This window comes from Helobdella robusta (genome assembly GCF_000326865.2).
Source record: "Helobdella robusta unplaced genomic scaffold HELROscaffold_16, whole genome shotgun sequence".
Classification (NCBI taxonomy): Eukaryota; Metazoa; Annelida; class Clitellata; order Rhynchobdellida; family Glossiphoniidae; genus Helobdella; species Helobdella robusta.
This window is the reverse complement of record NW_008703893.1, coordinates 2,789,417-2,804,416: the sequence shown is the minus strand read 5'-3', so window position 1 is coordinate 2,804,416 and position 15,000 is coordinate 2,789,417. Positions and strand designations below refer to the sequence as shown.

The window sequence follows — 15,000 nt, the reverse complement described above, 5'->3', positions numbered from 1 at the left end:
GGAGAACGGACCCAGTCAATCAAACGTGTGTATTGGTCTGTCAGTCGGCAGAACATTCCAGAATGCTTTCGTCATCATCTACGTCATCATCATCGCTGGTAGCCGCCGAGGTTCTCGCTTCACACTACTACATAGAGCCCTGTGGTTCTGGCAGATCGAAAGTGATAATGTTGAGTTGTATTGATTATAAGTAAGTTTGTGTGTTTATCTGTACACGTGTGTGTGTGTGTGTGTGTGTGAGTGTTTGTTTGTTTGTTTGTGTGTATGTGTAAGGATGTTAGTGTATGACAAATGACGGTTATGCCATGCTTAGTTTATTTATTTATTTTATTTCGATATAAATACACATACAAGCATACATACAAGCATACATACAAACATACATACAAGCATACATACAAACATACATACAAACATACATACAAACATACATACAAGCATACATACAAACATACAGAGGTCACAGCGTTCACTGGTACGATCACATGTTTGGTCATGTATGTGCATTCCAACTATTCCGACTGGCTGCTGTTTTCACTAATTCCCTAATCAAAGGAAGAGGGATTAGAGAGAGCAAAGTTTAAAAGTGAACTTTTTAAAGGGTATATAACGATTAAGTGGTCCATCCTCAATTTTATTATTCATTTATTTATTCATCTGTTGATCCATCCATTCAACCATTCTATCATTCATTCATTTTTTGACCGTTTATCCATTTATTCGATCATTTATTCACTCAGATTTTTCTTCCTTCATTCTATCTCATCAGTTAGAATAGATATAAAGAACTTTATGTTATACATATATTTAGGCTAATTAAGCTATGTTGTACTACGCATATATATATATATATATATATATATATATATATATATATATATATACATATATATATATATATATATATACATATATACATATATATTTTTATTTAAAGGTCTGTAATTTTTTTAAACAAAATAATAGTAACAAAAATATTCTTCTTGATATTATTAATATTATTGCAATTATTATGATCATTAATGAATATATATATATGAATTTACATATATGCAAACGATTCGTCATAGTAAAAATCCTGTATATTTTCTTAACCTTTAAACTTTATCAACTGTAACAATAATATTGAAAATAATGAGAGGAATAATTAAAATTATTAATATAATAATAATAATTATTATTATTGTTATTATTATTATTATTATTCTTTCTCGTGCCTTATCCTTTCAGAATCAAAACCCAATCTTTAACACTTTGTAGTAATTGAAATATGGTGATATGTGGCGATATTCAACAAGTGACACAAGAACTTCAAGAATGTTATTCATTGTTAACTGCGATCTCTTTTCCCTGCAATCTGTCCAGTAGTTGTTAGATTTTCCATTCTTTCCTTCCGCATGATGTGACCAAAAAACTCTAACTGCCCCCGTCGGATTATCTGTAGTAATTTCCTCTTTTCATTACCGACTTGTCATCCTATTACCGACTTTCATTGCTGCTCTTTGTTCCCAGCAGAGGTCTTTGATGACTCTCGTGTTTTTTCCATCAATGTCAAATTTTTCAATATTTCCATAAGTTCCACGTGTTTCACCCTATCAAAAGCTTTAGAGTAATTAACAAAACATACAAATAAGCCTTTCTTCATTTCAATCGCTCGTTCACTGATCATTCGTAGCATAGAGATAGCGTTTCTTGTGGCAACAATCCTCTACAAAACCACATTTGGATATTTGAAATTTCAGATCTGATTTTGCTTCGTACTCTCATCGTCAGAATTCTCAAGAGAAGTTTTGTAAGATGACTCATCAAGCTGACTGTTCGATGTAGTTTTTTTAAATTTCGCAATCTTTTAGAATCTATTATCATATAAGTTTATTGCTATCAATATCAAGAGATCTGATTTTTGAATTAATCTTGTCAACTGCATGTTAAATAATTTTACTTCCATGTTTTCCTTAATAGAAAACCTGAATAATATTAATAAATAACAATAATGATAATAAGTGCAAAATATTAATAATAAATACAAATTAATAATAATAATAATTATGACAGGATTAAAAATAATATTTTTTTCCGATTTTTATATAAACGTTCAACTATTTTTCCCCTCTCTGCTCTGTTCCTACATAGATGTAATTGTTGCTTCATTTTATTTTACAGTTTTTCATTTTTAAACTTAATTAAGTCTCTTCTTTTAAAGACGCTAATATACGTACACCACACACACACACAAACACACACACGCACGCACACACACACAAACAATACAATATACATTAAAACAGGCACCGATATATACATATATATTTTAGTTTATTTTTTCAGTAAATTTTTTCATCTTCAAACATTGTTAAACTCTATAATAATTGATGGACAGATGATGATATATATAATAGACACACACACACAAACAAAAAAAACACGTACACACATAATAATATATATATATATTATATATATATTATATATTAAGGACGCTTTGTTTCCGTCGTTGTAGATTTATTTTGGTTTTTACGAATTTTTTTAAAAAATAGAATAAAGAAAAAATGTGTTTTTGTCTTTTTCATTACAAAATCTAAATGGATGAACAATTTTCTTAATGTTCGAGGCTTAAATACAAACAAGTTATCAACCAACCAACCGATCAATCAATCAATCAATCAATAAGCTAATCAAACAATCAATTCTTTAGTAAATATCATTATTATCAATCATTTAATTATTTAACGAGTATTGAAAATACTACCCATCCTTCTCTCTTTCTCTCTCTCTCTCTCTCTCTCTCTCTCTCTCTCTCTCACTTTCTCAATGTGTGTGTGTGTATGTATGGAGTCATATTTGCATATATAAGCATGAATCACACACGTCTGTACTGATGACTTTTATAAGGAAACCGTTTAACCCAATGGCAGCAGAACAATTAATACATAAGATGGTATATTCTTATCTCAAATAAATATAGACCAATGTACATACATATATACGTACGTACACACACATACACACACACACGCACATATATATATATATATATATATATATATATATATATATATATATATATATATATATATTTTGGTAACAGACTGTTGTTAACGCAACATTTCAAAAATTCAACACTACTTTCAACATTGTTCGACTTTTTTATATTTCTTTTTCATTTGTTAATGTCAGAAAAATTAGACATTCTATTGTTTTAAAAGTTTCAATAAATAAAATTAAATCTGCAAATTTATTTAATAAAATTTTTAAAACAATAAAATGTCTAATTTTTCTGACATTAATAAATTAAAAAGAAATATGAAAAAGTTGAACAATGTTGAAAGTAGTGTTGAATTTTTGATATTATATATATATATATATATATATATATATATATATATATATATATATATAATATGGTTGAGACTTGTAAATACAATTGTTTTATATATATTTATATATACACTTCTATTACATTTATATATTGTTTTATATATATGTATGTAAGTATGGATGTATGTAAGTATGTATGTAAGTATGTATGTAAGTATGTATGTGTGTGTATGTTTCTATATATGAGCGTGAATATCCAGACGTATATAAGCGAGAATTAAGTTTTAAGTACGAGTTTTAGATGTTGAGCTAGTGGTTTTCATTATGAACTGAGTAAAACCTGTTTATGATTATTACTATTATGAAGATAATAATTAATTAAGAATAATAATTGATTGATTGATTAATTGATTAATTTACATCGTCGTTAAAACTTCTTTAATTTTTGTTTATTGGCGAGTTTAATGACGTAAGTTTTTTTAAAATAATATTTGTAAGGTATCATCGTATCATTGTTTTGCCACTATCATCATCACCACTAGCATCATCACCATCGTCATCATCGTCATCATCACCATCACTATTCTTTTCATATATACCATCATCATCATCAGCAACTACATCAGCAACTTCGTCGGAATCATCTTTATCAAAATTATAAACATCACCATCCATCCACAACAACAATTACAACAATAACAACAACTGCAACCATAACTATCGCCATTATCATCATCATCGTCATCATCATCGTTGTCGTCATCGTCATCAGTTTCCACCAACGACAATGATTGGCTGATGGAATCGGCGCTAATTCTTCATCATTACTGTTGCTAATCACTTCAGCACAAGTCCGACCGTGACGATATTGATTTGTAACAGTTTAAAAATTACTCTTACTGCAAGGTGTAGTAGTAGTAGTTGTAGTGGTAAGTAGTAGTAGTAATGAGTAGTAGTAGTGGTGGTGTTGGTAAAAGTTGTAGTAGTAGTAGTAGTAGAAGTAGTAGTAGTAGTAGTAGTAGTAGTAGCAGCGTTAGTAATAGTGGTATTTCTAATATTGAAAAGGCATTGTTATAATGTAACAATGAGTTAATTAGCCATCACAAATTTTTTTTGTTTTCTTAAAAATGTTTAGTAGTATCTTATTCATTTTTATTATTATTATTATTATTAGTAGTAGTAGTAGTAGTAGTAGTAGTAGTAGTAGTAGTAGAAGTAGTAGTAGTAAAAGTAGTAGTAGTAGTAACAGTGGCAGCAGTAGTAGTAGCAGTAGCAGGAATAGTTATATCATTGTTACATTATAATAGTTTTACTATTCATTCTTTCGTTATTATTAATACATTATTATTATTGATATTACTATTATTATTATAATTGTTATTTATTTTTGACAGGCGGTCCAAAGAATAATGATATATGGAGTTCTGCAATTCACGCCAATGTATGTTTTTGCCTAAACTGTGCTATTGCAGGTATCAATTAAAAGGTTATTAGGATTATTTATAATAACTATAAACAAAATTGTGCTAATTATTATTATTATTTATTGTTGTTGTTGTTAATATTATTATTTGTTGTTGTTGTTGTTTCTGTTGTTGTTGTTGTTGTTATTTGTATTATGCCAAATTTAACATTAACAATAAAGGTGATTTACAATTGAGATTTTTTCATGTAAACGAATGAGGTGAATTTTTTCCAGTTTCTAATTTATTACTTCATTTCTCATTTTTAATACGTAATTTTTTTGGGTATAAATAACAATTATGAATGTTCACTCATATTTCATGATTAGTTATAATATTTTATTATTACGTTGCATTTAATCAATTTTTTTCTAACTACTCTCTCTTCTCTTTCTCTCTCTTTCTTTCTCTCTCTTTCTCTCTCTCTCTCTCTCTAGCAAAATTATTTTTTGAGTGTTCAAGCTTTGCTACTGTGGGACTGTTAGTTTATTTATTCATTCATTCATTCGTCCGTTCATTCACTCATTCATTCATAACAAAATTATTAATAACATTAATAGTAACAAGAATAATAATAGAAATAATATTGATTATTGTTATTATTATTATTATTATAAATTATATCATTATGATCAATTGAAATTTTTTTGGTTTCAGTGTTGTTCGTACAATGCTCTCATAGCAATAAAATTTAATTTATTCCATATTGACATAGCATTCCAAAACAAATAGCAACAATAATAAGAGGAATAATAATAATAAAAACAACAACAATAATAATAATAACAATAATTTTGTTATTATTATTTTTTGAAACAGACGCAACAATGATAAGTTGAATGCAATTAGAAAAACAACAACAACAACAACCAACAACAACAGCAATAATAACAACAACATTGACAACAACGAAAATTAAAAAATGGTTAAGATGAGTTGAATGTAAGAAGTACATTATTGATAACGACGACGACGAGGATGATCTATAACTCAAGGCTTAAGTTGTTCACCCCTTTTGTAAGATTATACTTTTTAATTGCATTCACGGTTTCGATTTTAGTTACTACTACTACTACTAAAACTGCCGCTGCTACTCTTACTGCTGCTGCTACTGCTGCTGCTGCAGCTGATGCAGTAACCCCAACAATTCTATCTACAGTTATTACTGCTACTGACTCGATAACATCTAACGAAAACCAATCAACAACGACATTGGCAACATCACCAGAGACTACAGCCACAACATCATCAACAACAACAACGTCGCGAGAGCCACCATCACCAACAACAGCAACAACGTCACAAACACCACCACCACCAACAACAACATCAACAAAAGCATCATCCTCATCTACAATAACATTAGAAGATCTACTCTGGATATATGCCTCCCCATTCATATTAATCATCGGCCTGTGTGGCAACCCCTTAATCCTCCTAATCACAAACCGTAAATCATTCCGTGGCTCCACATCCAGTATCTACCTATCGACACTCGCAGTTTTCGATACCATAGCTCTAGTATCCGGTATTATACCGGAACTTAACCGATCCCTACATCTACCGACTTTTAATACAATTAGCGCGTTCTCATGCCAGTTGGAAAGATTTATTTTTTACACGGCTAGCGATACGGCTATATGGATTTTGGTGTTATTCACCTTGGATAGGTTTATAGCTGTATGTTTCCCGTTCAAGAAGAGAGTCGTTTGTATCCCAAGGAGAGCTAAGATAGCCTGCTTCGTTGCATTTCTATTAGCTTTCGCCAAAAATTTTCACGTATTTTTTACTAGAGGTGTTTACGGTGAACATGCTACTACGGCCAGTAACGTTAAAAATATTAATACAACTACTAACAATATTAGCAGCACAGTAAGTTACGGTATAAATGCAAACATTAATCCAATCTCAAATCATGCTGCCAACATTAACAACAACAGCAACAACAACAACAACAACAAGAGCATTATTTCTGACATCAATAGCAAAAACATCAGCAACGACGTCTCGACGTACAGCAGACAGAATTTAAAATGCACTAAAAATCCGGATTTCACTAATTTTGAGAACGTTGTGAGGCCGTGGATCGCCTTCACCCTAGTCAGTTTGATTCCAACACTCATCCTTCTCATCTGCAACGCCCTTATCATCTCGAGACTTGTTAAAAACTTCAAAAGTAGGATTAAATCGAGTCAATCTAATACTCATAGTGCTAAAATTAAAGTCAGTAAGCGTAGTAGCAATGCTTTTAACAATAGTAACCGTATTAGTAGTAGCGTTATTGGTATAAATAGTAACTGTAGTTGTGGTAGTTTTGTTGGCTGTCAGCATAAAAATGCGCCAGTTGTATTTACAGTAGCAAGTAACAATACCGTCGGTATATCTCACAGTTATAATTACAACAACCACATCAACAACATCAACAACAACATCAATTATAGCAACAAGGGTACTACTACTGCTGCTGCTGTTGTAGCTACTACTACTTCTAATACTAACAACAACAAACACGTAAACAAACAAGCAAACGCTCAAAGGGTTAAATACAAACAGACAGCTCTCATGTGTGTTGGTGCTTCAGTCTTATTCGTAATCTGCGTCCTACCCAGTATTGTTATGGTCATTGGAAGGCCCTACTGGTCCCTTTGGCCAGACGGAAGTGCAAATTCAGTCTACGATATCTTCAAAGCTATCAACAACCAACTAGCGTACCTCAATCACAGTGTCAATTTCTTTCTGTATTGTTTGACTGGTAAAAAATTTAGAGAGGAACTAACTTACGTTATTTGTAAATATTGCTGTTGGTGTTGTCGCAACTGTGGCTGCTGCCGTAGCTGCCGTAACTGTTGTGGTAGCTGCTGTGGCTGTTGCGGTAGCTGCTGTGAAAATACTAGTGGTAATAATGCCTATAAGGGAAGAATGAGTATTAGCAAGGTGTCTAGTAATACTGGAGGTAGTGTCTATAGTAAAAAGAACAAACTAAGTAGGAGACGAGCCACTGATGGTGATTGTATAAAGTTTACAAAGATCTTAAATGGTAGTAACGTTGATAACATTGTTAGTCATGGTTTCACGGCTAGCAACATTACTACAACCACTACTGCTTCCAGTAAAAATACCAACAACAACAACGACAACAACAACAGTAATACCAACAACAACAACAACAACAACAACAATAATAATAATATAGATAATAATAACGACGACGACGACGACGATGATGCTGTTGTTATTATCACAAACAGTAGTGATGGCGATGAGGACAACGTTGATGATAATACCAGCAAATATGATAACAATGATTGCAACGAATCTTATGTCTGAGTTATTGTACCGATGTACAGAAGATAAATATGGCATATTATGTAGCGAAAGCTAGGTAAATCATTGGGATATAATGGGTTTAGCGTTAGTAAAATTTATTTGTGGTAGTAGTAATAGCAGCTACTGCAGCAGCAGCAGTAGTAGTACTAGAGATAGTAGTAACAGTAAGAGGAGTATTAGTAGCAGCAGCAGTAGTAGTTGTAGTAACTGTAGTAGTGTTGGTAACTGCATAAGAAGTAATAGTTTTGTTGTTGTTTTTGTGTCGCTATAAAACTATCATTAAAAATATAAACTCAAATTGTGTTGAAAGTTAAAACGACTGTTTACCTATACAAAGAGGCTTTTTGTTGCTTAATGATAACAGTAGCAAAAAAATATTTCTATTAATGACGAACCTATTTTTATATGTTATTTCATCTGTTGTTGTGTGATCTACATATTTTTGTGTTAAATAAACAATTCCATTCGTTCGTTCTTTCCTTCTGCCACTCCTCCTCCTTTTCTCACTCACTCACTCTCTCTCTCGCTTTCTTTTCTTTCTGTGTTTCTTACTTTCTCTTCCTCTCTCTCTTTTCATGATTCTCCGTTTTTCATTTTCTGTTTCTTGTCTACTTTATTCATTCTTTGTTGAAATTTTCATTTTTTATTCTTTCCCTCTCTTGTTCTCTTTTCTTCTTAACTCGTGTTAAACACTCTTAACTAGATCTGCGTATGCTTCTGCTGGCATTCTTCTCTGGAACTCTCTACCTCCTTCTCTGACTACTCCTCCATCACTCACGAACGAAGTTCAGAGCGGATCTCAAGACCCATCTGTTCGATTGATACTCTTACTCTTTCTTTCTTTCTTTCTCTCTCTCTCTCTCTCCTCTCTCTCTCTCTCTCTCCTTTCTCTCTCTCTCTCTCTCTCACACACACACTTTTTTGTTTCCTTTCATTTTTTCACTTTCTTTTTCCCTCTCTTTCTATACGTATCATCAACATGCAAACTTATGTAATATTGTTTTTAGCAGCCGTGTAGTTTATAATATGCGAGTGGTTACATTCATATTCAACATTAAGAAACTTTCCCCCATCAATCTAAGTCATTTTGCATTGTTTGTATGCGCCATTCAGCTCTTTATCGCCTCAGATTTTATTTTTTGAAGAGCGTAACAAAAATAATAATAACAATAATAATAATAACGACGACGACGATGATGACGATAATGATAACAATAAAAATAATAATAACTACAATAAAAATGATTTATCTTGTTGCTGTTGTTTGATTATATAAAATATCTGGTTCGTTTCAGACAAGTAGGAAAGTAATTAAAGATATAAATCAAGCCAAATATGTAGAGAAAGAGAGAAAGAAAAAAAGAGAGAGAAAGAGAGAGAGAGAGAGAGAATATATAATATAAGTATATATAATTAAATCACACGTATATACACTAAGATATGTGACTTGGTATTGTAGTTTTGTATCAATGTCATACATGACATTCTATATAACATTCGTGTGTTTGTGTGTGTGTGTGTGTGTGTGTGCGCGCATGTGTGTGTGTGTAGTGTGCGTATGTATGCATATATACTTAGGTGTATACATTCATATATATATATATATATATATATATATATATATATTGTATATCATACACGTTGTTATATAATATATGAAACTCATGTTTCCACTTTGCTGGTTGTCAGGGACTTTATTGTTGTTACCCACAGTTGCTAAGGAATGCTGGAAAAATTGCAATAACAAAAAAAACACTATTATCATTAACAACACGCATAACAATAATAATGGTAAAACCAATAATAACAATAATAATAATGATAATAATAATGATAATAATAATGATAATAATAATAATAATGATAATAATAATATTTATAGAAGGCCTATGCTAAATGTTTATAAGGTAGCGTGATATTCATATTTGGAAAAAATTTCAAGCATTTGCAACGTAAACAAAAAGCAATTTGATATAATATATCGTTAAGACGTTAACACATCATCATCATCGTCTTCATCATCACAATTTTTTCATCATCACCATCATCGCCGATAAATCAATGTAGTTATTATCATTGTATCATCTTCATCATCATCATCCTATCGTCATCACAGTATCAATATGACGACTTAAGTATCATGACGTCATCATCATCATCGTTATCACCATCATCAATACTATTACTAATATCGTCATCATTATCATCATCATCATCCTATTATCATCGTCATTACAGTATCAATGTGATGATGGCTTAACTATCTTGATATCAGCATCATCATCATAATTATTATAATTATAATTACAATTATAATTATTATTATCATCATCATCATTAGTTTCATCATCATCGTCATCGTCGCGATCACTATTAACAAACAAGAAAGTTTCGAAATAAATAAATCAACCAAATGCAGCTAAATTTTTGTTCTTGTAATCTGATATAACCCAGCGGAATTAATAATAATAATAATAATAATAATATAAATAGTAATAATTAGATAAGTGATATATATATATATATATATGGGGTTATAATATAATATAATAATTAACAATAATAATAATGTAAGTTATGGAGCTATTTATAGCACGTATCTAAACTGGCACAAATGATAACTATTATTAATAAATGTGACGTAATAATGATATAATAAATTTATAATAAAATTATGATAAATAGTAAAAATAACATTAACATAGATGTATAATGTCTAAGAAAGTTACTTCATCGGCTACAGCAGCCGCCAATACGACCGCCACACAAGGTAGTAGTGGTAATGCTAACGCTAAACAGACTGTTGCCAAACCAAAGCTTGGAAAATTACTGCGTTAGTATAATAAAAAGTATTATTTTAACACACACACTCACTCACACATTTATACGCACACACACGCACACGCACTCTACACACACACACACACGTACGTTGCACATACACACATACTCAAACGTACATTACATATATACACACACACACACACACACACACACACACACACACACACGTACGTTGCACATACACACACACTCAAACGAACATTACATATATACACACACACACACACACTGATGACGTTAACGGCGACGACGATGCTTACAAACAATGGCGCTTTTTACATCAGAGAAAAAAGTTACAAACGTAAAAAAGAAAGATAAACCAAAAAAGTTAGATGCTGATTCATTGAAGGATACGATTTCAGAGGTGCCTGAAAAGGTATCGTTCACATTGTAATTTGAAAAATTGTTTAAATAACTTTGTATTCATTCATCCATTTATTTGTTTTTCGTTTGTTTGTTCATTAATTCAATCAATTAATCAATCACCCATTCATTCATTCGTTTATTTATTGAATGCATGAAAACTAAAATGCGACTGGCATTCATCCGTCCATCCGTCAATCAATCAATCCATGCCTTTTTCATTCATTCATTCATTCATTCATTCATTCATTCATTCATTCATTCATTCATTCATTCATTCATTCATTCATTCATTCATTCATTTATTCATTCATTCATTTATTCATTCATTCATTCATTCCATTTATCAATCCATCTATCTATTTATCCATCCGTCATTCATTCATTCTTTCATTCAGACTCAGATTGATGAAGAAGAATTGAGAGCAAAACTTGCTGAAGAACGTCAGAGATGGTTAGAGGACCAGAGGGAGAAGTATCCAGTAGCTCCGGATGGTAAGTAGGTCACGTGGTTGAAAATTATGTAAATGAGTCAGGTGAAAATTAAGGTCACGGGAAAATGTAAGTAGGTCACAAAAAATCAATTGATCCATGTAAATCTGTCACTCGAGATTAAAGAATTCATGCAAATAGGTCGCGAAAAGATGATTGATTCATGTTAATAGATCACTGAGTTTCAGTTTATTTATGCAATTAGGTCACAGAAAGTTAATTAATTTATACGAGTAGGTTATAAATAAACAAAAATAAATAAATAATAGAAATTATTGCATATAACATTTGTTTAATTCTTATACTTTCCAGGAAATATTCCGAATTCAGTGGTGAGGAAGAAGTTGAAGCCACTACAATTCAACAAGACACCCCAAGCTGCTTCTACATACGCAATGTTGAAAGTTGACGGGGGTGAACGCGGGCTGAATGGTGACGACGATGATGGAAGTGGTGGTAACTGGAGGTTGATGATAGGGGTGAGAACGTTTTACAGTCTTTTGTGATAATAATAACAAAAAATCAAAATTTTGATTAAATTTTTGCGATTAAACTCGCGAAAATATAAAATTTTTGCGAAACATAAACGCCCTTAACTTATTTTCTGTAGCTCAAACGGTAGAAGTGCTATATCTTGTATTTGTTATCTCGCTGAAACTAGGTTCAAACGCTATCTGGATAAAAACTTCAAAACTATTGAACGTAAAAATTTTCAAAACCCCAAGATGCCTTTGATATCAACGCTCGCTGACGATAGCCTGGCAACAAATGCAAATAGATCAGATGTCATGAATAGTCCACGCCCTGATTCGTTCAACAGCCAATTAAAATCTGGGAAACGTATGACGTCAGGCAAAGCTAAAAATAAACGGGTCAGATTATTGATGATGATTACTTTTCTAACGATGATAATGATGATTATTAATATTATTATTATTGATTGTTATTATTATTATTATTAATTATTTATAATTATTAATCATAATTTGTTTTAATTTTACGTACAGAAGAGGCATTCGATAACTGACATTGACACGCAGATTAGAAATGTTACCTACCCAATTTTTGAAATTTATTATCAATAATATTTTTATTATTATTATTATTACTATTAGTAGTAGTAGTAGTCGTCGTAGTACTAGTAATAATACTATTTCATTATTATTATTATTATTATTAAACATAATAATAATAATTATTATTATTATTCTTTTTGTACCAGACCTTAAATAGTCCTTACAATGTCAACGAAGCCAGCCAGGCCAGCAAGGATGAATATCAGTTTGATACGGAGTATAAGAATCTGTTTCAAAACAACAACAACAACAACATTAACAGCAACGACAACAACATCAATATCAACAACATCAACAACGTCAACCTCATTAACATCAACAACATTAACAAAGTTACCAAAGCCAACAACAATTACATTAACAACAACAACAACAGCAGCTACATCAACAACAACAACAACAACAACATCAACAACAACATCAATAACAACATCAATAACAACAACAACAACAATAACATCAACAACAACAACGATTTTTCAGCCACTATGACGCATTTTCCGAAACGTCCAAACAAAAAAACGCGAAAGTACAGAAGCCTAAATGGCGATCAGGATGACTTTGCCAGTGACGTCATCAACAATAATACTGATGATGATGATGATGACGGTGATGATAATGATCTCTATTACAAACCATACGATTGCAGTTAGTGAATGATGATGATGATGATGATGATGATGATGATGATGATGATGATGACGACGACGACGATGATGACGATGGTGATGATGGTAACCATGAAAAAAATTCTTATCACTACTTAGAAAATAGCATTCTTTTAGAAGAAGATGAAGACGAGTATGATGACGATGGTGGTGGTGGTGGTGGTGGTGATAATGATCAAAATAAAAAGCATCAACAACAACAACAACAACCTCAACAACAACAACAACAAGATACTATCAATCAAGATAATAACATTAATAACAATATAAATAATAACAACAAGACGTATAAAAACTATATTGTTGACGATCAAGGTCATAATATAAATAATAATAATAATAAAAAGAAGAAGAAGAAAAATTATAATAATAATAATGATGATGAAGATGATGATGAATACGACGACGATGATGTCGAAGACAAAATTAACGATTACATCACAAATTTAATAAACCGCTGTTGCAAATACGTTGAAAAAACTGAAAACCACGATGACGTCACTGAATCCAACCAATCAGCGAGTAGGAAATTCAAAAAACGGTCATCCGAGAGCCAATCAAATTCCGACAGGCTTTTGGCTGATGATGGTTACTCCAATGGTGGCAATTTTAATAAACATCGTCATTATTTTGGCGATGACGATAACTACAAAACTACTACTAGTACTACTACTACCGACACTTATAATTGTGGTTATAATAATAAAAATAATAATTATTATTATAATTCAGAACGCGATGATGATTATGATTATTCTAATTATGACAGCAGAAATTATTTCGACAGACAGAGCTGTACGTGCCTCTATTTCAACAACGCTAACGTGAATAAGAATAAAAATAATAATAATAACAAAAATAAAAACAACAACTACTATAATAATAATAATTATCATAATAAAACCAAAATGGCCACCGACAACGACAGCATCATTAAATTTAAACATAATGAGAGAGACGACTATGAAATTGTCGTTAATAATAATGATAATAGTTATAACAACAACAACAACAACAACAACAACAATAATAATAATAATAATAATAATAAGCATCAACTGCTCAAATATCTCTACCACGAAGATTGCGTCATCGTGTCGAAGATGACCTCCTCAGCGAACGGTTGCTATTATTATTATTATTATTGTTGTTGTTGTTGTTGTTGTTGTTTTTGTTATTATTATTATTATTATTTATTTATTCATTTTTAAAAAATTCCTCTCATCACAGACATACTCCGGAAATCAAATCCATATTCCGTCAAGAGCAGAGAGAATAATAATAATAACAATATTAATAATAATAATAACAATAATAATAATAATAATGATGATGATGATAATGATAATAATAATAATGATGATAATGATAATGATAATGATAATGATAATAATAATAATAATAATAATAACAACAATATTAATAATAATAAGGACAAACGCAATAATG

General features: G+C 31.0%; 3 protein-coding genes across 3 annotated transcripts in view; all 3 read left to right on the top strand.

The window, feature by feature from the left end:
- HELRODRAFT_190893 (hypothetical protein) overlaps nt 1–1,507 on the top strand; it is a gene marked incomplete at its 5' end in the record, with an annotated part of 16,465 nt that extends 14,958 nt beyond the window's left edge. Inside the window, 4 exons of the mRNA XM_009015650.1 lie at nt 1–190; nt 458–828; nt 953–1,164; nt 1,187–1,507. The exon at nt 1–190 is cut by the window's left edge and continues 5 nt beyond it. Coding sequence (XP_009013898.1) covers nt 1–190; nt 458–584 — 317 coding nt within the window. The 3' untranslated portion in view covers nt 585–828; nt 953–1,164; nt 1,187–1,507. The remainder of the gene's footprint in view (nt 191–457; nt 829–952; nt 1,165–1,186) is intronic.
- A 1,757-nt stretch (nt 1,508–3,264) lies between these two features.
- HELRODRAFT_169842 (hypothetical protein) lies at nt 3,265–8,108 on the top strand (the record flags this gene model as incomplete). The annotated part of the gene is made up of 3 exons (XM_009015649.1): nt 3,265–3,328; nt 4,713–4,790; nt 6,121–8,108. 3 exons carry the CDS (start codon nt 3,265–3,267, stop codon nt 8,106–8,108), a joined length of 2,130 nt encoding a protein of 709 aa, XP_009013897.1.
- A 4,424-nt stretch (nt 8,109–12,532) lies between these two features.
- On the top strand, nt 12,533–13,536 carry HELRODRAFT_169840 (hypothetical protein; the record flags this gene model as incomplete). Its single annotated transcript, XM_009015648.1, has 2 exons — nt 12,533–12,679; nt 13,030–13,536. The coding sequence occupies 2 exons, from the start codon at nt 12,533–12,535 to the stop codon at nt 13,534–13,536; spliced, it is 654 nt and encodes a 217-aa protein (XP_009013896.1).
- Nucleotides 13,537–15,000: the final 1,464 nt, after the last annotated feature.